Source organism: Schistocerca cancellata, chromosome 1, assembly GCF_023864275.1.
Source record: "Schistocerca cancellata isolate TAMUIC-IGC-003103 chromosome 1, iqSchCanc2.1, whole genome shotgun sequence".
NCBI classification, from domain to species: Eukaryota; Metazoa; Arthropoda; class Insecta; order Orthoptera; family Acrididae; genus Schistocerca; species Schistocerca cancellata.
The window spans coordinates 638613134-638639727 of record NC_064626.1 but is presented as its reverse complement, the minus strand read 5'-3'; the positions used below and the strand labels follow the sequence as shown (position 1 = coordinate 638639727).

At 41.3% G+C, this 26594-nt stretch overlaps 1 protein-coding gene across 2 annotated transcripts in view; it reads left to right on the top strand.

The window, feature by feature from the left end:
• Positions 1 to 22813, top strand: part of LOC126183305 (uncharacterized) — a 162512-nt gene extending 139699 nt beyond the window's left edge. The window contains exon 2 of one of the 2 annotated variants that reach the window (XR_007536719.1): positions 22424 to 22550. Coding sequence is in view for 1 of the 2 variants with exons in the window: in XM_049925151.1 (XP_049781108.1) it covers positions 22424 to 22699 (276 nt within the window). In the remaining variant the exon portion in view is untranslated. Of the gene's footprint in view, positions 1 to 22423 lie in introns of both variants that reach the window. The other variant, XM_049925151.1, reaches the window with a different exon arrangement.
• Positions 22814 to 26594: the final 3781 nt, after the last annotated feature.

The window sequence follows — 26594 nt, the reverse complement described above, 5'->3', positions numbered from 1 at the left end:
TAACAAATTTGTCTTCTTCAGAAACGCTTTCCTTGCCATTGCCAGTCTACATTTTATATCCTCTCTACTTCGACCATCATCAGTTATCTTGCTCCCCAAATAGCAAAACTCCTTTACTACACAAGGTGTCTCATTTCCTAATCTAATTCCCTCAGCATCACGTGACTTCATTCGACTACATTCCATTGTCCTCGTTTTGCTTTTGTTGATGTTCATCTTATATCCTCCTTTCAGGACACTATCCATTCCGTTCAACTGCTCCTCCAAGTCTGCTGTCTATGACAGAACTACGATGTCATCGGCAAACCTCAAAGTTTTTATTTCTTCTCCATGGATTTTAATACCTACTCCAATTTTTTCTTTTTTTTTTTCCTTCACTGCTTGCTCAATATACAGATTGGATAACATCAGGGAAAGGTTACAACCCTGTCTCACTCCCTTCCCAACCATTGCTTTCCTTTTGTGTCCCTCGACTCGTATAACTGCCATCTGGTTTCTGTACAAATTGTAAATAGCCATTCGCTCCCTGTATTTTACCCCTTTTTCATCTCCTACCTCCTCTTCCATGTAAATAATATTGTCCTCAAGTACATCGCCCTTGTATAGACCCTCAATATACTCCTTCCATCTTTCTGCTTTCCCTGCTTAAAACTGGGTTTCCATCTGAGCTCTTGATATTCATGCAAATGGTCTTTTTTCTCTAAAGGTCTCTTTAACTTTCCTGTAGGCAGTATCCATCTTGCCCCTAGTGATACATGCTTCTACATCCTTACATGTGTCCTCTAGCCAACCTTGCAGAGCCATTTTGCACTTCCTGTCGATCTGATTTTTGAGACGTTTGTATTCCTTTTTGCCTGCTTGATTTACTGCATTTTTGTATTTGCTCCTTTCATCACTTAAATTCTATATCTCTTCTGTTACCCAAGGATTTCTACTAGCCCTCGTCTTTTTACCTACTTGATCCTCTGCTGCCTTCACTACTTCATCCCTCAGTGCTACATACTTCTTCTACTGTATTTCTTTCCCCCATTCCTGTCAATTGTTTTCTTCTGCTCTCCCTGAAACTCTTGGTTTAGTCAGTTTATCCACGTTCCATCGCCTTAAATTCCCACCTTTTTGCAGTTCCTTCAGTTTTAATCTACAGTCCATAACCAATAGATTGTGGTCAGAGTCCACATCTGCCCCTCGAAATGTCTTACAATTTAAAACCTGGTTCCTAAATCTCTGTCTTTGCATTATATAATCTACCTGATACCTTCTAGTATCTCCAGGATTCTTCCATGTATAAAACCTTCTTTACATATATATATATATATATATATATATATATACACTCCTGGAAATGGAAAAAAGAACACATTGACACCGGTGTGTCAGACCCACCATACTTGCTCCGGACACTGCGAGAGGGCTGTACAAGCAATGATCACACGCACGGCACAGCGGACACACCAGGAACCGCGGTGTTGGCCGTCGAATGGCGCTAGCTGCGCAGCATTTGTGCACCGCCGCCGTCAGTGTCAGCCAGTTTGCCGTGGCATACGGAGCTCCATCGCAGTCTTTAACACTGGTAGCATGCCGCGACAGCGTGGACGTGAACCGTATGTGCAGTTGACGGACTTTGAGCGAGGGCGTATAGTGGGCATGCGGGAGGCCGGGTGGACGTACCGCCGAATTGCTCAACACGTGGGGCGTGAGGTCTCCACAGTACATCGATGTTGTCGCCAGTGGTCGGCGGAAGGTGCACGTGCCCGTCGACCTGGGACCGGACCGCAGCGACGCACGGATGCACGCCAAGACCGTAGGATCCTACGCAGTGCCGTAGGGGACCGCACCGCCACTTCCCAGCAAATTAGGGACACTGTTGCTCCTGGGGTATCGGCGAGGACCATTCGCAACCGTCTCCATGAAGCTGGGCTACGGTCCCGCACACCGTTAGGCCGTCTTCCGCTCACGCCCCAACATCGTGCAGCCCGCCTCCAGTGGTGTCGCGACAGGCGTGAATGGAGGGACGAATGGAGACGTGTCGTCTTCAGCGATGAGAGTCGCTTCTGCCTTGGTGCCAATGATGGTCGTATGCGTGTTTGGCGCCGTGCAGGTGAGCGCCACAATCAGGACTGCATACGACCGAGGCACACAGGGCCAACACCCGGCATCATGGTGTGGGGAGCGATCTCCTACACTGGCCGTACACCACTGGTGATCGTCGAGGGGACACTGAATAGTGCACGGTACATCCAAACCGTCATCGAACCCATCGTTCTACCATTCCTAGACCGGCAAGGGAACTTGCTGTTCCAACAGGACAATGCACGTCCGCATGTATCCCGTGCCACCCAACGTGCTCTAGAAGGTGTAAGTCAACTACCCTGGCCAGCAAGATCTCCGGATCTGTCCCCCATTGAGCATGTTTGGGACTGGATGAAGCGTCGTCTCACGTGGTCTGCACGTCCACCACGAACGCTGGTCCAACTGAGGCGCCAGGTGGAAATGGCATGGCAAGCCGTTCCACAGGACTACATCCAGCATCTCTACGATCGTCTCCATGGGAGAATAGCAGCCTGCATTGCTGCGAAAGGTGGATATACACTGTACTAGTGCCGACATTGTGCATGCTCTGTTGCCTGTGTCTATGTGCCTGTGGTTCTGTCAGTGTGATCATGTGATGTATCTGACCCCAGGAATGTGTCAATAAAGTTTCCCCTTCCTGGGACAATGAATTCACGGTGTTCTTATTTCAATTTCCAGGAGTGTATATATATATATATGCCACAGTACCTTCTTCAATACATCGTTTCTGTCGTTCACTCAGACTGTTACGAACCTCTGCTTACTCCGACATTTCGACTGACACTGAGGAGTAAATGTGTTGCATATAGAGCCTTTCATATGTTAACAGGAATGGCTGTTAAACCGCACGCCATCTGTTGACTACATTTGGTGTTCTGCTTTTATTAGTGGTGGTTTGAGTCTTTTATACGTTATTGGGCTTGGCATGTAGATTTATTTTCGTAGAAAACTTCAAAATTCTTTATCATTATACCTAGATCCATTTTAAACCCAAGTCTTCACTTAATTTTTAGTAAATAAACAAGAAAAGTGACTCTTTTGGAAAAGTAGTTGTTATATTTTATGGTTTTAAATTCGTGCGTAGCAGAGCTCCCGTGTGTGATTAACGGTCCACCGTCGCCTGCAGCAGGCACTGCTGTTCTTCACTGTGGCGTCCCTAGCGGCGATGGCCGCGGGCGAAGCGCCCTCTAGTAGCTACGGCGCACCATCTCGCCAGCCGCAGGGTCAGCCTCAGCGGCTCCAGGTGCAGCCGAGACAGCAGCAGCAGGCCTTCGCTCAGTCGCAGTCGCAGCCGTCGTTCGCGACTCCGCAGTCGGTCTCCGGATTCTCTGCAGCCAGCTTCCGCGCACAGTTCTTCATTCCTGCACAGGAATTCTCCCACCTGACGTTCGCAACCTCTGCCCCCAACACTAGAAGAGCTCCCACCACCACTACTGAGACTCCTGCCACTACCGCGTCTGCTCCTTACAACTTAAGTGTGTCAGGCCACAGATCCACGTAACCGAACAGCACTAAGTTTCCAGAAATGCACTTTGTGTTCTATAAACGTTCATCCAATATGCGAGTATAATGGAAAAGGTGTGTGACCTCAAATCGGAATGCCTTGAAGGAAGAGTATGCTCTTTTTGTAAAAAAAAAAAAAAAAAAAAAAAAAAGAATGCGGTACATTAGAGAACCAGTAGTTGTGACTGACTATCGAACGAGTCTGCTGCCAGTCAAGAAAATTTCGCCTAAGGACAGAAAATAATTGATAAGAGACATTTGGGCTTGTAGACAGACATAGACAGTCGTTTGTCCCTTGGTCCGCTTGCTACGGGAAGAAGAAAGGGAGTGATTAGTAGAATATTTGGACGCTTGTGGAGTATGTATAAGATGTAGGCGTAGAACTAGGCACCGTAGTTCACGTTCCAGATAACGGCTATGACTAGTTTCTGCCAATAGTTACTCTTTCAAGTGTAAACCACAACAGACGAGTGTTGTTACACCAGTTTCTGCATTTGTGCATCCTTAGAGTGGCAGACCAGCTGACGATATTAGTAGCAACAGTCATGTTTTCCTGTTAGGCCGAAACTATCTATAACATTCAATAAGATGTGATACAGACTTTTATTCATACAATAATGAAACTAGGTCAATGGCCCCCACACCATGTCACACTGTCCACTAGGGGTCATTTATTTGGTCTAATGATCTGTTGTTATGGATCAATGTAGATGTTGCCGAATTAATAGATACTGATGGTAACCATACTCAGGTACAATGTGTTTGTTGTATTAAACTTACCTCAGTCTTAGGTGGCCCCATGTATGTGAGTTTTTAGATTAACGTTGGTCTGTAGGGCTATGAACAGGATCAAGAACTTCGCTTTATGTTAGTCCATACACGTTTTCTACTTTCTGATTGCAACGAAATAAAACTAAATTCTTCCAGAGCAATTTGCTCATACTAGAAATTCCCATAATACCGGATTAAACCTCCAATCTGTGCTAGGTTGTCTTTCAGTCACTTATTTCAACCCGGGAACATTTTATACAGGTGAAGCAAAGGCGCGCTATGGTCTGGAGACTGTTATAACTGGACTCCCACCAAGCTACAGTTGGTAATGTTTAATTCAGATACCAGATGGTGGCATGTGGATACCTCAGAAATACGATAATGCTAAAGCACAGACATATTTTAAAATATCTAAGTCTTGACGACAGCAAAATGTTTCACATGCTGAGTCATGGTTAGTTGAGTGACCATCAATGGTAGAGCATAGAGCAAACAAGTCTAAGGTGAAGATGCAGAGGAAGCGGTACTTGCATTAATACAGCACGTGTGCTCAAAGTTACCAATTTTTATTTACTGGTGGAATTTGTCTGCGAACCGGCGGAATTAGGAAATGCAACAAAAAGTAATTTAGGACACCTAGATCAGGATCTGCACTTGTCTTTCCTTACTAAAAGTTTCAGTTTGTGACCTCTTTGTAACGCCACAAATTCATGCATTCAACCAAATTTGGAATTCATTATATAATTGCCAAACAGCTATGCACAGTAACCCTTTGAATGTAGTATACATACAGGCCTGCCCTTGGTAGTTTACAATTACATTGCTTCCTTTGCTCACAGTACGGCAAGGTGGAGCTATGAGAGGCGGAGGAGAGCGGCGTGTACTGATGCAGCCAGACGGCCGCCTCCAGCGCATCGCCTACGCCCACGGTCCCGCCCCCATCTCCGCGGGCCCCCAGCAGCAGCGCGCGGCCTCCAGTGAACTGTCTGCCGCGCAACAGCCAGCGCTCACCCCCAGATACCTCGCGTGGTTCTAGTACCAGGACCTGCATCCTGCCGGTGCTCCCAACTACTCATATAAACCACCAGAGCTTGTGCGCATCAACTAGGCTACTTTCATGTATTGTGATGCACAATAAGCTGTCGCTTTCAATATGATGATCATGTCAGACAAATAATTTGGGTAAAATACTTCTTTTTTTATATTTTAGTTCCTTGTCGACCACTGTCATAAGACCATGTAATGTATGTTAAATGTTTTTTACCGTTCAGAAAGTTTTTGTTTAATAAACCATGTTATCAGAGCTTTACGTTTCAAAGAGTATGGTCCTGCAATGGTAACTTATGGAAAAGTTATTAGATGCTGTTAATGTAACATACTATCTGTCAGACTAGGCACTGTGCAGTGTCTCCATCTGTATAGTCTAACCTGACAATGTAGATCAAGTCATACATGTATTTGATGGGAACATGTAAAAATATTTTTTTGTAAGTAAGAACGTATTTCCTGACGGTGATGGGATTTAAAGAATGAATCATGAGAGAGAATCAGTTATTCTGTTCATGAATAGGAAAACTGTAATTTTGATCCAGGACTGAAATTATACATTAAGAAAATGAAAAGAAGGAGATGTAGGGCTGGAAAGCCACCTATTACGGTATAGTACAGCATACAACATAATAACTCCAAAATACTATGTTTAAAAACCTTGAATGGTCCTACACATGGAGACACCATAAAATTTCGGTAAGTAACGTAATTGTTCCCTGTTGTAAGATCGTGCAATGTGTATTAAATATTTTTTATCGGTCACACACTCCTTGCTTAGTAAACCATATTATCAGTGCTTTATCATTCATATAATGTGTACCCTTTCAATGGAAAGTTATGAAACAGCTATTACGTGGTGCTATTATAACACACTATATGTGTATAAGGGTCGGTGCACTGGCTTTCACTGTACAGGCCTACAATTAATTACCTGGCATATTTGAAGGAAATCATATGTCTACCTGATGGGAACACGTAAAGAAAAAATTATGTAAGTCAGAACATATATTCTGATGATGAAGCGATTTAAATAATGAATAATGACAAGGAATTAATAATTCGGTTCATCTAGAGGAAAACTGTAATTTTGGGTAGAGGCTGAAAATACATAGTAAGAAAAGGAAGTATACAATATAATATCAGTGTGTAATATAATAATTCCAAAGTACTTTAAACGAGAACCATAAAGGGCTATGGGGATGCAGACAGCGGAAGATACCAGATAAATAAGAGAATGGTAAGAACACTGGAAATCCGATTTTCAACTACAAAACATTTTCCAAATCACATGTTTATTATGATCATATGGAACTCATTATGATCTGCGACAAAAGCTGAAAAAATGTGGAAAAGTAAAACATGAAAGATGTGACTATGATAAACTGGAAAAAAACATGTGGTTGTGGGGAATTTTCAGGGGAGCATTCGACAAGTATTGAATAAATTGCGAAAGTATTAGAATATGTCAAAAATCGGTAGGTTTGACAGATGCAGGGTACCAATTAGACAGAAAGGTAAGGAAAATTTGTAATCATTTATACCATAAGAGATACTCATTTTAATTGGCGGTAGTAGAAAATATACAAATGCAGCAGCAAATGGAACAACGAAATGTGTTACAGACATCAAAAAAGTAAGAAAAATATGTAATGGCAAAGCAGGAATCGTAAGAGCATAAACGTAAAGCTGCAAATGTGCATACTACTAATGAATGGTTGATGCAACATATATGAAAACTAAACAGTGCAGAGAATGTAAGCAGTTTTATGAATTTTAAGAACCCAGATGGTAAGATAGTACTAAGCAAAGAAGAGAAGGAATAAACAGAAGAGCTATATAAACGATAGAATACTTGATATTATCATCGAAAGTAAAGAAGAAGTAGGTGACTTGATGGAAGGTACACTACTGAGTGAAGAGTTTGGCAGGGTAGTGAGAGATTTGAATTGAAACAACGCACACAGAGTAGATGAAAAGTGGTAATGGAAATCAGAGAGAAACTTGGAAAGGGCAATTCTAGTTGGAGCATAAATAAATCTAATATTGTGAGAGAATGCAAAGAACTTGGGGTATCAGTTGAACAGAATGATTTTGTCACGAAAAGAAATTACAAAATAAACGTCAATAATAGTAAAGCAAGGGTAGTGGAGAGCAGTCGAATTGAATCATGTGATGCTGAAGGAATGACATTAAGAAATGAGATGCTGAAAGTAGCTGATACGTTTTGCTATTCAGATGGCAAAATAATATGACAGCTGAAATACACAGGAAACAAACTGACAACACTACCAAGAAAATCGCTTCTGTTAAAAGGTCTTTTGAACATGAAATACAAAATTAACTGATGGGGATAGAATTTTCTGAAAGTACTTTAAGTATAATCAACAACAACAACTACAATAACAATGTCAATGACAACAGTAACAACTGCACTGTCTTGACGAAACCTGCCCCTCAAACGATACCTTCGTTCATAAGTTTTCACTTGCAACGACTCGTCAATAGTGGCATACATATTACATCGATTGGCCACCTAAAGATGAAATATTTGTCTTGTTATTCTTCAGCGACAGACCTTCCCTGTGGACGTCGCTTAACACTGACTGATGAACTAGAGTGTGTATGGTACCAAGCTCATCTGGCTTGCGTCACAAAGAGTAGGAGCATAAAGCTGCAAAGTAAGTTCCTTTTTCCGGCTGGGTGGTCGAGCGCTTCTTGGCGCTACAGTCAGGAACCGCGTGACCGCTACGGTCGCAGGTTCGAATACTGCCTCGGGCAGCGGTGTGTGTGATGTCCTTAGGTTAGTTAGGTGTAAGTAGTTCTAAGTTATAGGGGACTGATGACCTCAGAAGTTAAGTCCCATAGTGCTCAGAGCCATTTGAACCGTAAGTTCCTTTTAAAAGGAAATTCGCCTGTGTTTTTGCAATGCTTTTCGGTATCTTCCTTTCATGTTTCAGTAGTAGAAGTAGTAGAAAGTTCATCTCGAAAATCAGGTAACAAACCGCTCCCTAGACGGAAAACATACCCACATCCTGATAATACCATACTGCAGTACGGATAACGAACACTTTAAAAACTAAAAACCAAATTAGATTAATTTTCAGGAAAATTTACTCTAAAAACGTCGACATTTTGATGAGTTATTAAAATAAGTGACTACAAGACTAAACTCTTACAGCACTTCAACAAAGCAGAACGAGACTTCCGCATTTGGGCAACCACAGGACCAGAAGATAGAGAGGGGTGAAATAATATCGACTATTGACGGTAAATATGATGTTAGGAAGGATGGAGATGCAAAAGACTGTTCGTTATAAATGGGAACAGAGTTGCATACGACAGTTAGAAATAGCCATCCGCATTATAACAGAGAGAGGATGGACCACATCGTACAAAACCGTCCGCCAATTGATTGCGAGAAAACAATAATGCCTTTCTTACTGAACGAGCTCTTCGTCGTGAAATACAGAGGAAACGTGTATATGTCCACGCATCACACATCACGAGCCACAGAGATCAGTATGGGTGTACTATCACTCGAAGTAAGGAAGAAAGGAAGGAATGAAGGAAAAGCAGGATTTAACGTTCTAATGGCGACGAGATCATTAGAGACAAAAATACTGTTCATATTTCTACACGACAGTATCAAGAAGGAGTATTTCGAATAATACTTGAGGGGAAGTATCCCAATTTTGTACTGTTCGACGCGTGGGGTAGCAGTGCTCTGAGGCGTCTTGTCACCGTCTGCGACCCCCCCTCTCCCCCCCCCCCCCCCCGTCGAATGTTCTTGTTCTGTGAGTCGTCCTTAGAGTAAGTTAGTGTAACTTAGATTAAGTAGTGTTTAAGCTTAGGGACCGATGACCTCAGCAGGTTGGTCCCATAAGGCCTTACCACAAATTTCCAAATTTGCACTGTTTGGGTTAGCGGTGCAGATACTCTCGTTCAGGAAATTTTTATATAAGATGAATGAAAACACCTAATACTTCAACCACTACCGGCAATCGAACCAAGGAACTACTATTCGCTCACTTGCATTCATTTCTTCGCCTATTCCATTTGCATGTTAAATTCGCACTGGCGTTTTTATATAGTGCTATTTGTATTGACAGTGCACAAACGAATTGTTTGTTGGCTTGACTTGTCCTATCGTCGTGCAGCGTCGCTTTAAAGCACACATATTAAATTTAGATATATACCTGAGTAGACAGACCCATCACCTAAAAATAAAGAAATATAACAAGTAAAAGTGATTGGAAATTAGTATACGAAATCCTCTGCGATTGATGATGTAGAGTTGGCCTCAGATATACAGCTTAAAACAAAAACAGTTAAATCATGATTCATTAATATAGTGTGAGGAGAACAGCGTTCAGGGAAAACAAATTGGGTGTTGAAGGTCTAACATTTGACACATTACTGGAAATAGTTTTCCTAATACATTGCTGTCACCATACGCAATTGGTAACCCACCCTCGCCTTCCACATATAAATTTTTAGGTATATCGCTATCCCGATCATCAAAAAACAAAATCATACACTAAGAGATGCAGTTCTACCAAGTCAACAATTATCTATTTCCCTATGATACTTTCTGCTGGCACTTCATTCAAAGACATTTCATTTACAAGTGCACTCTCCCCTTACACTAATTGAGGCATTGTTATGGAAATATCTCACGCAAGAGTACGTGCATTATATTTGGGTGACTAATGTCTGCACAGAGATAAATATCGATGAATTATTTCAGTTAATAACTGCAGAGTACATATTTAAAAGAAATATTTGCGTTCGTGGCCTTGCCTTTACTTTCTGAGGACCAAATCGTATGATTCATTCTACTTAACACTTGTGTTCTTGTACTCACACGGAGTAACATTATACAATTCTACATTTCGATGCACGCTAATAGTAATTGTATTCCGCCTTGTTTTGAACTCATTTTTCGCGTAACAACAACGAACCTAACCTCCTTGGTCCGTGTAGCACGTGAGATACGGTCAAGGATTTGTCAATAGCCTAATACTATATTTTCTGGCAACCCGATATATTTCCCAAATGTTTTAGTTTCTCAGTATAACTGCGCTAACTCTCCATCTGTCACCTACACGTTTAGTACTGTTGCGGATCAGGAAGCAGTGTGCTATATTATTGATCATCTAGGTCGAATGTCAGGATAAGTCATTGGAAAGTAACGAGTTTCAATTCTGTCTTCAGTGATCTCGTTGCCGTCAACCCAGCTTTGCCTTCCTTCATTCTTTCCATACTGCGAGCTATGACTGACATTGTCCTGAATGAATCTGACACGATTTTCTGCATCATTCACAACAACAATCTCCTAAAGTTTTTAATTGCATATATGTAGTGGGTGTTACCTCCCCACCTTGATTCGTCTTTGTCAGAGGAGATTGGTAGTGACAGAAATCCTCATGAAGCAAGTTTTAGTAACAAGCATTACAAGTGATGTAAAGTCAACATTCGTAAAAGAAAAAAGATCATTTTTTTGTATGATGTACCTTTATGACTACATTTTTTTGCTTCCCGTTCTTCACCTTATCTAATTCGACGATAATTTGAGTTATACTTGCCCTGACAGTCGTTAGGCTACTCTCACCAAAGCCATAGCCACAGTTTCAGAGGTGAATTGGAAATTTTCTTTCAGCCCCCTTACTGATTGATGGACGAGTATCCTGACAATTTATTAGTTCACTCATAAGTAGGAAATCATGATAAGATGTCTAAATTGCTTCAGTTGACTGAAACCAGGCTCGGACGTACACTCGCGTACAAGAAAAATACATATTATTCTCCATACCAGATAAGCGAAGCTGAATTTCAAATATGTATAACTGTAATGGATACATGACATTTTCTTAGAATCAGTTACAGCTCCTGTGATGTGATGCAACAACCCATTCTTTGCAATGCCGCCAAGAAACATCATCGTTAGCTGCAGCAGTTCTCGGTAACCATTTCGCGTTGACGTCTGCGTGCAAAGTTGGTTTTCGCGACTAATTGACATACTTCGCTGTTATTGTTCATGTAAGAGTTCTTAAAGAGTTTCGACCAATATATTCTAAATTTCTTGATAATTCCCATGTGCGGACAAGAAGTTACCCCCATCAGTGAATCGAAATAAATCTGCAACAGCATTTCGAAAATGTGATGACGGTAAGGAGATATAACCGCTAACGACTGAATAGTTCTTCCAGATTTGTACAGCGGCCATTTGCTCGACCTGTACTTCTTGCTATTGTATCATAGAAAAGTTCCTGAATTTTGTCAGCAATAGCCCACTTCCCTAATCCCTGACTGACAGCCATCATTTAACACCTCAAGACGATGTTAGGATTTCAGGGACTGCCTCTGTAAGGTTCGTAATACTGCCAGCCTCTCTACTTTTTTGACATCTTTGCCTGCTGGGACCTTCATCCAATTCCAGTACCTTGGCAACTGTTAAGAGGAAACTTAACTTGAATTTGCGCATGTTTTGCGTCTCTAATTTTTTTCTGAGACGTTGAGAAGTGGTTCGGTATATAACCAGGCTTTCTGTTTCAGCCCGAAAGCATCTACAGTGTCTATTGATATGTGAACCTCAGACTTGTCGCCTGTCAAAAACACCAGAGAGGCAGGGAGTAAAAAACCGACATGTAGCTTGAGCTATTGCTACCGCTACCGTTTCTACTCTTGGTGATATTTGCTGAATGAAAACACAAGAATTTTTCCTGTCCTCACTACTGACACTTCTATACCTTCTTGATATTGAATGATATCTATTATATAACTTACTATATATTAATATTAAATATTACTATACAGGGTGAGTCACTGACTATTGTCACCCACTTCAAATAACACCGAAACTATGATAGTAGCTGAAACGTTTGTCGGACAAATGTTGCATGGGACAACGGGGGCCCTAATATCACGTTGGTTTTTGGTTGCTAGGTGGGGTCGTATCAGTTATATGAAGGTGATGTTTTTTTAAATGGTATGCTATAGTTTAGTACTTATTTTCTAATAGCGGCTATGGATACGAATCTAGTGATATGTTACAGTAAGGTCTTTGAGGGTCAACGAAGGTCACAAAGGTGGCATGAACGTCTGTTTACTGAAGGTGTTCGAAGTGCTGACCATTGGTGCCAGTGCAGTGCTGCAATCTTCATATCATAGATTGACTGGTGTTCCTTATCACTTCGGCATTTACCGAAGCACATGATCCGACAACTCTCCCTCGAATATCGTGCAATACAACACTAATAACAACGAAAGACTAGTATCGTCGAATCAAGCGACTGTGAATGATGTATTCCTTCGAAGATCAAGTCGATATGCTTCTCATTTACGTCGTACATATAAATATGTGTATGATAAATTCAGAACAACTGGACCTTTAACGCATCGGAAACATGTCAGGCAATGTTGTGGTCTTCAGTCCTGAGACTGGTTTGATGCAGCTCTCCATGCTACTCTTTGCTGTGCAAGTTTCTTCATCTCCAAGTACCTACTGCAACCTTCATCACCTGCTTAGTGTATTCAACTCTTGGTCTCCCTCTACGATTTTTACCCTCCACACTGCCCTCCAATGCTATATTTGTGATCCCTTGATGCCTCAGAACATGTCCTACCAACCGGTCCCTTCTTCTAGTCAGGCAAAGAAACGTTAATAACGAGAGAATGGAAATCTTGCCGCTGTGGTTTGAGATCCTTGTATTAGTTCGCTTCAAATCGCAAGGAAATCTGCACTAAACAGAGTAGTGATGTTCGTGTTCTGCATCACCATAAATATAATCCTAACCATATCAATCTCCACAAGAATTAACTGGTACTGATTGTATGCGTCGCATTGAATTCTGCCGATGGGTTCTATTTCAGATTTGGAGAGATGACACATTTATCAAACTGATTTTATTTACAGACGAAGCTACATTCACGAACAACGAAAATGTTAATTTGCATAACATGCATTCTTGGGCAACTGAAAATCCATGTTGGCTGCTGAAAGTTGCAAATCAAAAACCGTCGTCGGTGAATGGATGGTGTAGGATTCTGCAGGACAGAACTATAGGCCCTTATTTCATCGAAGGGAATATTAATGGTAGGAAGTACACCACATTCCTGCAAGAAACATTAGGTCGGTTACTGGAAGAAATACCTTTATCAACAAGCTTCAAATGGTTCAAATGGCTCTGAGCACTATGGGACTCAACTTCTGAGGTTATTAGTCCCCTAGAACTTAGAACTAGTTAAACCTAACTAACCTAAGGACATCACACACATCCATGCCCGAGGGAGGATTCGAACCTGCGTCCGTAGCGGTCTCGCGGTTCCAGACTGCAGCGCCTAGAACCGGACGACCATTAGCAACAAGGAAGAGAATGTGGTAGCAACACGACAGGTGTCCGGAAATTTTTCGCGAATGGCTGGAAATGAACTGCTGAGACAATTCAACTATCGTTGGACTGGACGTGGAGGAGATGTGTCGTGGCCGACTCGTCACCAGACTTGACAGCTCTCGATTTTTTATTCTTTTTTTGTAAGGATTTGTAAAAGATGTTGTTTATAAAGACGTTCCAACTACACCTGATGGATTGTCAGAGCATGAGCTTCAATAAGTGCCGATGTGATAAGGAATACCACTCCATCCATAATAAGAAGATTGCAGCACTGCATTGATACCAATGGTCTTCACTTCGAACACCTCCTTTAAATGGACGTTCATGCCACCTTTATTATCTTCGTTGACCTTCAAAGACCTTACCGTTAGACATCATTGGATTCGTCCCGATAACCGATATCAGAAAATAGGTACCAAACTATAGCACCCGGTTAAAAAAAAGTTGACCTTCATATCTCTGAAGTGACGCCACATAGCAACAAAAAAACCAATGTCATATTATGGCCCCCGTTGTCCCATGCAATATTTGTCTCACAAACTTCGCAGTTCTTATCATACTTTCGGAGTTATTCTTGGTGGAAACAGTTAGTGACTCACCCTGTACATTAGGATTTATTCCACATAATCATTTTTCAGTAGTGTCCGGTAGCAACACATTTCAAAAGCTTCCCTTCATTGCTTGTGCGAACTGTCTGGTAAGCTAATTCATTCGGGAAAAAGCTATAATCGAAACAAATAACTTAAAAATGAATTAAAAAATTTATTTTTACGTTCGATTTGAACAAATTTGCCTTTATCAGGTACGATTTTCTTGCTTCTGCCAGTCTGTATTTTATGACATTTTTACTTCGGTCTTAAGCATTTTACATCCCGTATAATTTGATTATCATTATTTTCTTTGCTGCTTAAATGACAACTCATCTATGGCTTTTAGAGCCTCATTTACTAATCTAATTCCAACGGCATCGCCTGACATAATTCGGCAACAGTCTTTCGCCCCTGTGTTACTTTTGTACATAACTACTTTTCTAAATTATATGCATTTCGTGTAATTGATCTCACTAACCTCTTGCCATCTGTTGCAGAATTACAAAGTCTTCAACAAATGCCAATTATCTTGATTCCCCATCCGAAATTTTAATTCCCTTTCCTAATTTGTTCTTAGGTTGCTTAACACCTTTCTCAGCTTACTGATTTAATATCACTGACTGCCTACAACCTTGTCACACTCACTTATCAGTTACTGCTTCCATTTCATAATCTAGAAAGGGTATAACTGCCGTCTTGATTCTGTGCAAGCTGTCGATAAACTGCGGCTCCCTTCTTATGACCTACGCTCTTCACAATTTCAAAGAGTGCATTTCAGTCAACACTGTCGAAAGCTCTCTCTAAGTCAACAAATATTGCGAACATACGGTTGCCTTTCTTTAACCTGTCATTGTGCGAGCAGTGCCTTCGATGTTTCTAAACTTATCCCGAATTCTTACTCAACTTCCCAGAGGTAGTTCTCTATCAATTTTTGGATCGTCTTTGATGAGATCATGTTAGTATTCTCCTGCTACGTTTTACAAAACTAATAATCCAGATATATTCAGACCTGACAACACCATTTCTCTGGTGTACCTAGACTGCCATACGCTAATACGCGAATGAGCTATTGAGTGAATTATTACAGTAGTTAGGACACTAGATTCGCATTCAGTGATGAGCCACCCTCATCCAGATTTTAACTAATTTCCGTGAATAGTCGTCGTCCGGACGTTGAACCCATATATTTCTTCCGTTGAGTTTATAAAATAAGTATTGAGTGTCCATTTTTATTTGTCTAGATAGCGACTTTATGGAATGCAGTTATTATGACTCAGTACTCGATTGTACGACACGAGGTATGTTGCATTGTGTAACGATATTTTACCATCGGAAGATGTCTGCGGCCGTATCGAAAGCAGTGGTACGTTTTTATAAAGTATCGATCTAGTCAAATAATGTTTATATTGGAAGTTAAGATCGTTTTTCCACTTCTTTTTTCTGTTTGGTTTAATGCAACCCTCCACGATTTTCGTTCCTGTGTCCTCGACTATTTGCCAGATATATCCTAATCTGTGTGGTCCTCTACAGTTTATACCCTCTTGAGATCCCTGATGTCTTAACAGATGTCTTATCCTCCTATTCCTTCTTCTTGTCAGTGTTTTCCGTACATGCCCTTGTTCACGGGCCCTGTGCAGAACCTCCTCATCCCTTACCTTATCAGTACACCTAATTTACAACAGTCTTCTGTAGCACAAAATCTCAAATGCTTTTACTCGGTCAGTGCTAGTCTGCATTTTATGTCCCCCTTGGTCTGCCCGTCATGGGTTATTTTGTTGCCTAGTCAGCAGATCTCCTTAAGTGTCTACTTCGTGGTCCCCAGTTCGGATGCCAAGTTTCTGCTGCTTTCCGTTAGTACAGCCTTCCTTCGCTATACTCTCAGTCGGTATTTTTTACTCATTAGATTGTTCATTCCATACGGCAGATACCGTAATTCATTATCACTTTCACTGAGGATAGCAATGTCATCAGCGAATCTTGTAATTCATATCCTTTGACTAAGAATTTTAATCTCACTCGTAATACTTTCATTTATTTCCGTTATTGCTTCTTCGATATACAGATTGTACAGTAGGGCGAAAGACTGTATCCGTGCTTACACCCTTTTCTGCCCGAACATTTTCTGACGATGATGAACGTTATAAAAGAAGTATTGGTACCAATGTAGACACCTGCTGTGCTAACAATCAGTAAGGTGCAAGCAACAGTATTGATGTGCAGCACGGCGAAGGGAGAGCTTGAGGTAACGAGGTGTGTGGGGCATCGCGGCCGTGACCCGTGGTCGCGCAATCACCGCTGACGGACGCGAACGGGGAGCTCACCTGCGACGTCATGTTGGCAGAGCCGCCAAGCAGCTCAGCTCCGTATAAAAGCCACCCCGATCTGCTCTCCGGCACCACATTCGTCCACTCCAGCAGACGCGACAGGTGCATCGAGCAGTCATGCAGGTGAGTGGTCTGCCTCGACGGTTATCGTTTCCCACCACAGGAGTTGTCTTGTTCGAGTCTATGCCTGTCTGTAATGGGCTTCTCGTCGACGGGATTACTCGTAATCTCTTCTTTGCCAAGAATGACATTTGACTTTGAGATCTTTTGGTGAAATGCGTGAGCGACGTGACAAGAAGACACGCTAGAACCTATACAATGGATCTTGTCCGAATTTTCATAGCCAAACGAAGAGTGGGATATGGACAAATAAGGTATGAAATCGCGAGCTTGAGGCTTGAAAAGAAAATTTGTAAGTAAACAGTGTAATTCAGAAATATTTGATTAGTGATTTTAGGTAAAACTGAAGTAGTTCACGAACCAATGGTTTCATTGGTTTTAGCTATGTAAATGTCGCGGCGAAAAGGTAAACTCCTCGAAGCATAGTTATTTTGCACACAAAATCTGAAAATTAAAGAAGAATAACGTACCAATAGTTTTTCGAAATATTTTGTCTCATTGTACGTGATAAAATAGGCTGGTGAAACATTTGACGTGTCTTTGAACTTGAAATTATCTGTCGCAATATTATTCACCGTACATGATTTCGAGAATCATCCAAAGGAGTGTCAAACGTTTGTCTGATTTACTTTATTTCTTACTTTTAGGCAAACCATTGCACTAAAAATGTCATGGATCTTAATTTTCAATTTTAGTAATTAGCTCTGTACAAATGATTTTGTGAGTTTTAAGCTATATGTAAAGTACCATCTTAGCTACTATTCAAAATATGGTTGAATTTTTAGTACCTATCACCTTGATCGACATCGCAAGGATTTAAGAAGTTCTCTGGCACATGACAAAACCGTTTCAGTAGCTACATGCGACATCGAACTTTATCGGATGATAACTGTCTCGGACTATATGATGTCACAAATGACACATAAAAGCAGGATACGAAAAATAAACCGCTAAAGAGCAACTGAAATCGTTCTTTACACACACACTTTAAAATATGAACGACTCCGGCAATGGAACATGTAGAACGTTCATAATGTTTCTTTAGAAATTTATTCCGAAAGGGTAAGGTGAAAATCGGCGCGACCTACATGAATCTTCATCTCTAACTAGCTTAAAGTTCTCATAGAGGGTACAAGATAATGAAAGCTCTCTTTGGCTATTCATTTGTCTTAATAGAAAACAGTGCTTCGTAATAATTTAGTGTATATTTACCATACTCCATCTGTCTGGGAGGAGTAGGTTATGCTAATCTGTTTTCAAGGTCAACTATTTTCGTTATGGCTTTACACTAAACTGTTAAAAGTGTAGGACCAGTCAGTTACTCATTGTGAAAGCAACAACACTGAACGGAAGGAGATGACTTACGTCATTTAGAAGCTAAGGAGAAACTAGCCATCCGGACCTAGCAAACTACGTTTTTTGTGATTTTTCTGGAGTCACTTGAGACGATACACGGCATAGTCTTTCGGCATACTATCACGTCTTACACTTTAAAAAAAAAAGATAAAAATAAAACTACTCACCACGGAGTAATTGTCCAAATGGGAGGGAAAAGAAATGAACAAACGATTACAATTTCCGAAAAGAATTTAATGGTTTCCTGAAGAGAGAGAGCTTGATTCAAAAGTCAATAAGGCGTTGGTTCTCCTCTGGCCCTATGCAAGCAATTTTTCGTCTTTGCACTGATAGAGTTGCTGGGTGTCCTCCTGAGGGATATCGTGCCAGTTCTGTCGGATTGGCGCGTTAGATCGTGAGGTAGCTGGAAAGCTTTGTAAATAATGCGTCTCAAGTGGGGAGGTATCTGGCAACCATGGTGACCACGACAAAGTTTGGCAAGCACAAAGACAAGCAGTAGAAACTCTCGCTGTGTTCGGGTTGGCATTATGTTGCCGAAATGCAACCCCAGGATGGCTTGCCAAGAAGTCCAAGAAAACGGGGCGCAGAAAATCGTCGACGTACCGCTGAGCCATGAGGTTTCCACGGATGACAACCAAAGGTGTCCTCCTACGGAAAGAAATAACATGTCAGATCATCACGCATGATTGTCGGGACGTATGGTGGGTGAGAGGCTGGTACCCCACCGCTGCCTGGGAGGCCTCCAGACACGTCTTCGTCCTGAAATGTCACTGACTGGAGCATAACTGTCTTCAGTGATGAGTCCCGATTCGAGTTTAATGTCGATGACCACGCGGTTTCTTGCCATTTAGAATTCTTTCACTTTTGTTCGACAAAAGCTGTCTTCTGGAACTTAACAGATTTGTTTCATCATTGTATACAAGTGCATCATTGTATAAAGATGTAGCAATTTCCTTGTACGAGAACATTCACAAACCACGCTCAAGAGGACATAAAAACTTTGCAAAATATTCAATACGTCAGTAACATTTAAACAACACTGATTAAATATGTAATTAACATAAAATATGTTTTAATGAAAACTATGGGACAAGTGAAGACGTTCAATCAAAAATAAGCACAAGGATTAACATAGATTAATTGTGACCAGCAACCTAATCTGGGCTAACCATTGTCTCATAGAAGGACTATCTCTAATGCTTCCAAAATTCTGAATGATATTTTCATGCAGAAATACAGAACTATTACAAATGATTGCAGCGATTTCATATATTCACTGTAGCTCCATTCATGGACATATGGTCACGACGCACTACAGATACGTAGGAAAACTCATAAAGTTTTGTTCGGCTGAAGCCGCACTTCAAGTTTCTGCCGCCAGAGCGCTCGTGAGGGCAGTGAGACAAAAGGGCGACAGGAGCCGAGAAAGCGTATGTCGTCCTTGAAATGCACTCACATCAGTCAGTCATAACAGTGCAACGACACTTCAGGACGAAGTTCAACAAAGATCCACCAACTGCTAACTCCATTCGGCGATGGTATGCGCAGTTTAAAGCTTCTGGATGCCTCTGTAAGGAGAAATCAACTGGTCGGCCTGCAGTGAGCGAAGAAACGGTTGAACGCGTGCGGGCAAGTTTCACGCGTAGCACACGGAAGTCAACGAATAAAGCAAGCAGGGAGCTAAACGTACCACAGCCGACGGTTTGGCAAATCTTACGGAAAAGGCTAAAGCAGAAGCCTTACCGTATACAATTGCTACAAGCCCTGACACCCGATGACAAAGTCAAACGCTTTGAATTTTCGGCGCGGTTGCAACAGCTAATGGAAGAGGATACGTTCAGTGCAGAACTTATTTTCAGGGATGAAGCAACATCTTTTCTTAATGGTGAATTGAACAGACACAATGTGCGAATGTGGGTGGTAGAGAATCCTCACGCATTCGTGCAGCAAATTCGCAAATCACCAAAAGTTAACGTGCTTTGTGCAATCTCACTGTTTAAAGTTTACGGCCCCTTTTTCTTCTGCGAAAAAAACGTTACAGGACACGTGTATCTGGACATGCTGGAAAATTGGCTCATGCCACAACTGGAGACCGACAGCGCCGACTTTATCTTTCAACAGGATGGGGCTCCACCGCACTTCCATCATGATGTTCGGCATTTCTTAAACAGGAGATTGGAAAACCGATGGATCGGTCGTGGTGGAGATCATGATCAGCAATTCATGTCAAGGCCTCCACGCTCTCCCGACTTAACCCCATGCGATTTCTTTCTGTGGGGTTATGTGAAAGATTCAGTGTTTAAACCTCCTCTACCAAGAAACGTGCCAGAACTGCGAGCTCGCATCAATGATGCTTTCGAACTCACTGATGGGGACATGCTGCGCCGAGGGTGGGAAGAACTTGATTATCGGCTTGATGTCTGCCGAATCACTAAAGGGGCACATATCGAACATTTGTGAATGCCTAAAATAACTTTTTTAGTTTTTCTATGTGTGTGCAAAGCATTGTGAAAATATCTCAAATAATCAAGTTATTGTAGAGCTGTGAAATCGCTTCAATCATTTGTAATGACCCTGTATTTGAATAATTTCAGGTAGTTTCAAAATGTCGCTCATCAGAAAAACATTAATAATATCAGAAGCAAATGAATTACACCTTCATTTTCGACATGGATAATGGCTTCCAAAAATTGGTCTCCTATCACTAATCGAGGTAAGGTGCTCTTTAGGAAAAATAGTATGTGGCACTGTACGGTTTCAAATCAGTCTGTATAATGGGCAGGCAAATGAAACTTGGACGGGAAAGAAAAAGTAAGTTAACTATTTATTATTTGAAAAATAAGCTCTGTAACTGTTAAAATTTTTTTCCCTCTGTGAGACAACAAAGGCAGTGCCTTCACGAAAAATAGGTTACAGTTGCATACGGAACCACAACTGTTCCTGGGCATGCACCACTACGTCTGAAGCAAATCAGCAGCCACATTTGTCTTTCTCAATGCCTTCAAAAGTATGTAAGTGGCATGGGGGAAGGAGGGGAGCATCTGGACTCTATGGAGATTGTGTAGGGGTTCCCGGCATAGTCGAAACAACCTTGGCAATATGTGGGCGAGCCCACAAAAGTTTTCATTTGACTGCCCCTTATACAAAAGCCCTAGTTAGTCACTACCACTTCACCATCGCCTTCTGCAGGTCCTACTGGTATTCGCGTTGGCGTCGCTGGTGGCGTTGGCCGCGGGCGAGGCGCCCTCCACCAGCTACGGCGCGCCCTCGCGCCAGACGCCGGGCCAGCCACAGCGGCTCCAGGCGCAGCAGAAGCAGCAGCAGCAGCCACAGGCCTCCGCCCAGTCGCAGGCGCAGCCGTCATTCGCGGCCCCGCTGCCAGTCTCTGGATTCTCTGCAGCCAGCTTCCGCCCACAGTTCTTCATTCCTGCACAGGACTTCTCCCGCCTCACTGACTCCTACCAACTGCCTACGTTCACTACCTCCGCCCCCACCACCACTGAGGCTGCCACCACCACTACTGAGGCTCCTTACAACGTAAGTATATTAGGACAAGGGCAATGTAACCAAACTGCACTAAATTTTCAGCAATCCACTTTGTCTTTAATTTAAATCAGATCCACATTCGAGTATTAAGAAAATGTTCCGCGAATTCAATTAGAGATCGCTGGAGGTGAGACGACGTTCTATGGCTGAAATACGATTGAGAACATTCAGAGAGTCAGCATTTGTGGTTGATTGTAGAACGATTCTGCTGCCTCCAACGCACGTTTCGCACAATGATAGCGAATACAAGATAAAAGACAGTGGGACTGTAAACGTAAATGTAGGCGTAGAATTAGGCAGCCTAAATAACGTTTCATATGACTGGTTTCTGTCGCACAGGGACACCTTGAAATTTAAAATTAAAATACGTGGTTGTTGATATCACTAATTTCAGCTTGTGCACATCCTTGCAGTGGCAGACAGCCTCGTCTTAACAATAGCAACAGTCCTGTTTTCTATTCGATCGAAACAGGTCATAACAGTTCCATAAAACTTGGTGTAGACTTTTATTCATACAATAATGAAACTACGCCATTTCAGTTACTGACATTGTAACTGTTTGCAAGAAATGAAATATTCAAGAAATTAGAAATTCACTACATAATCGCCAAACAGCTATGGACAGCAACGTTTTGAATGTAGTGTGCATTTGGTGCTTCATCCCATCATCTTACAATAACGTTGCTTCCTTTGCTCACAGTATGGCAAGGCGGAGCTGCGTGAGGCGGAGGAGAGCGGCGTGTACTACGTGCTGCAGCCAGACGGCCGCCTGCAGCGCATCGCCTACGCCCACGGTCCCGCCCCCGTCTCCGCCGCCCCCAAGCAGCAGCAGCGCGCCGCCTCCAGTGAGCTGTCTGCCCTGCAGCAGCCAGCAGTAGCACCCGCCTACCTGGCGCGCTTCCAGTACCAGGACCTGCATCCTGCCGGGGCTCCCATCTACTCTTACAAGCAACCAGAGCTTGTGCGCATCAACTAGGCTTCTGCATGTATTGTAATTCCACAACAAGACACCGTTAAACATGTCAGACAAATCGCTTGATTACAATAATTCTTTTCATATTTTCGTTCGTTGTTGACTACTGTTGTAAGATCTGCAATTTGTATTAAATGTTTTTTTACCAGTTGCGAAGTTTTTGTTTAATAAACCATGTTATCAGTGCCTTATCTTCCAAAGATTTTGGTCTGGCAATGGTAACTGCAGTTGTTACATGCTGCAAATGTAACATACCTCTTGTCAAATAAGGCACTGTGGAGTGTCTCCAACTGTGTAGACCAACCATTAGTTACCTGACAATGTAGGACAACTCATACATCCATTTGATGGGAACATGTAAAAATATTTTTTTTGTATGTAACAACCATTTTTTACGATGAAGGAATTTTAAAAAGGAATAATAACGGTAATAATAACAGTAATAGTAATTCTGCTCATGAAGAGGAAAACGGTCATTTGGGACTGAAATTATACAGAAAGGAAATGAAAAGAATGAGATGTAGGACAACATGGTCAGACAGGAAGAAATAGATTGAAAAGCCAACTGGTATACGACTGTACAGTATACAATGTAATATCTCCAAACTACTTTATTTAAAAATCATTTAAGGCTCTACACAAGGACACACAAAAAAATTTCTGCTAGATAAAACATAATAAGAGCAGATAAAATTAAACATTGAAGTGAAAAGAGTATCAAAAGCAGACACTGAGTCTGACCATAACTTACTCATTATGAACTGTAGGCAACAGTAGATCATTAGGTAGGTGGGACTCGTAAACTGAAATAACAAATGGTTGTTGCTAATTTCCAAGGCAGCATTCGACAATTAGTGAATAAAAAAGGGGATGGAATTACAGTAAATTGGTATCTTTGATACATGCAGAGTATCAAGCAGGTAAAAAGGCAAGGATTACTTGTAATGTGGTATAACACATGAGATATTCATTCTAGTTGACGATAGATGAAAATATATAAAAGTAGCAAATGAAACAACCAGAACTGGCTACATATGTCTAAAAAGTAAGAAAAGTACAAAGCGGGAAAGCAGGAATAATTAGAGGACTATTGAAACATTGATGCAACACGTATGAAAATTAAAAATCGAAGAGAAGAGAAGCAGTAGTGTCAATATTAAGAGCACATATGGCAAACTAGCGCTAAGCAATGCAAGGAGCGAATAAATATGATACCTGTATAAACGATAAATACACGAATGTAATGTTGTGGAAACAAAAGAAGAAGTAGATTACAAGATAGAAGTACAATACTGAGAGAAGAGCTTGACAAAGTAATGGAAGAACTTAGTTGAAGCAAATAAAGGTGAGCAGATGATAAGTAGTAAAAGAAACCACAAAGAAATTTGGAAAAGGAACTACTAGTTGGTGCACAAATAATGTAATGTTGTCAGAGACGGCAAAGAACTTGAAATATCAGTTGAACAGAATGAATTTTGTCTTCAAAGTAATTACATATTGAACATCAATAAAAGTCAAGCAAGATGTGTTGAACTGAACCAAGTGATGCTGCGGCGTGCATTACGAAATGAGATGCTAATATGGTAGATGAACTTTACTATTTTGTTAGCAAAATAATGTGGTGGCAGATTAGATAGGATACAGACTCCAAACAAAGGCAAGTAAAGAGATTCTGGTAAACGATGTTTTAAACATGAAATATAAAATTTAATGGCAGGGATAGTCTTCTCTTAAAGTATTTGGAATGTAGGCTTGTACAGAAATGAAATGTGGACAGTAAACAATACAGACAAGTTACACTGAAGAACTGCATTAGACCAGTCTCTGGGCCACAACTGCATATTCTTGATGAAATCATCCTCTTCAAATCTTACCTTTGTTCGTAAACGATCTTAAATCGATAATCGGCATTTCCAGCTAGTGAACACATTCACTAATGGAACCGATTCTATTTTGAATATAAGTTTTCACTCGCAAGACGTGGTCAGTAGCTACACACGAGTTGATTCCAATGACTATTCACCTACCGGCATTTCAAATATTTGAGTATTGTAACTCATCAACGTAGAATCTTTTGTGAACATGTCGTTTATCTGTAGACTGATAAGTCAGAGTGTGTGTGGTACCTATTTCAACTTGCAGTTTGTGAGATGAGTTCACACCATAAAGAGGAGCAACATTTGGGCACGAAGTAAGCTCCCACTGAAAATAAATCCGTCTGTAGTTTTGCAATGTTTTATAGAGCTTCTTTTAATTGTTTTAGAAGTAGATATAGTAGAAGGTACATCTCAAAAATCCATTAACAAACTATATATCTAATCGAAATACATATTCAGATACCCACAACGCTATACTAGAATATGGATGACGAACAAACTACAACTAAATCCTTGGTATGTTCTTTCCCGTACTACATCTACTCATGATTGACTTATTGTTAGTAAGGTAATAAAAATAAATTTAGGTTAACTTGTATGATGGTGTTGTTAAAATGACGATATTTTGATAAATTGTTGAAACACATGATTGCAACGCTAAATTCCCATTATGATTCAGCGGAATACCGCACTTGATCAGTCGTACAAAAAAACCACTGGCCGAGAAGGTAACTGGTGATTTAATATGGCGTCTTGCATATGAATCTAAGGTTAGCAAGGACGAAGATGCACAACAGTACTCGCTGAAAAATAAGCAAGAGAAATAGGCGTTGTGAGAATTAAACTGCATACGTTAATACGAAACAAGTGAAGACGATTTTAAATCTCTTATTACGTTATTGAAGAGTATAGATATCCATGATTATGACGAAATATTAAACAGGATTGAAAAGATCTGCGTACTATACATCAATTCCGTACTCATTCGCCTACGCATGTGTCGTTTAAGTGTAACAAATTTTCCGACAGATAGAATTACAATGTTCGATACCCTCTGCCTTGCAGTACACATCGGGATACAGAGTACGTCTGTATATGTGTAATTTCTATTCAGTATATTGCCTTCCGTTTTTGCTGGAAAGAACCTAATCGAGAATGGTACTTTGGGTGAAGTACGTAGTAGATTATTGTCAGGAGAGAACGCCGAGGAGCGTTTAGATGCTGTATTTAGCGGTGTAGTGCCCACCTAATTCGTTAGGCAAACTGGTGCGCTATGCAGGTGGTGCCTCGTATGGAAAACTACACATGTTGCTCCATACTACTTGAAAACAGTATAATGTCATCCAAATAGACCAGACACTGCCCTGGTTTCAGTAACCTCAGAAACTTTGCCGGAGCGTTTTCAAACCGAATGGTATTCTAATATACTGGTAATGGCCTCCTTGTGTAGAGAAAACAGTATTTGGAAGATCCTCTGGAGCCACCTCCAACTGATGATAACCACTTGTCGAACCCACCGTAGAAAAGTACTGGCACTGTCCTAAGAGATCCAAAGTCTCCAATACATTTGGAATGGGGTATGCATCCGTTACTGTCATATTATTGAGGTATCGGTAGTCACAACAGAACCTAATTCTTAGTTCCATCCATAGATTTTTTTAGGCACAACGACAATGCCCACTGTCCAGCAACTATAACTATGCTCTATAATAACATCCGAAGCTGCTTATCAATGAAATCCTTCACAATCGGCTGTGATTACCTCGGTATTCTGTATGGTATACGGTAAACAAGTGCTTCATTCCATGTTGGTATCCTATGTTGAACTGATGGAGTTGCCGGTAATGGCCATTGTGTAAAAAACAAATCTTTAAATGCCTACAATAGATCTTCCATACGCTCTCTTTCTCCTCCTTTCACATGCTTAATTCACGCAAAGTAGTTCTATTCTCAGTTAGTGGTTGATCGCTTCGCCTACCACTCGACCATCAGTCTTCGTCATCTGGCACTTTCAAAATTGC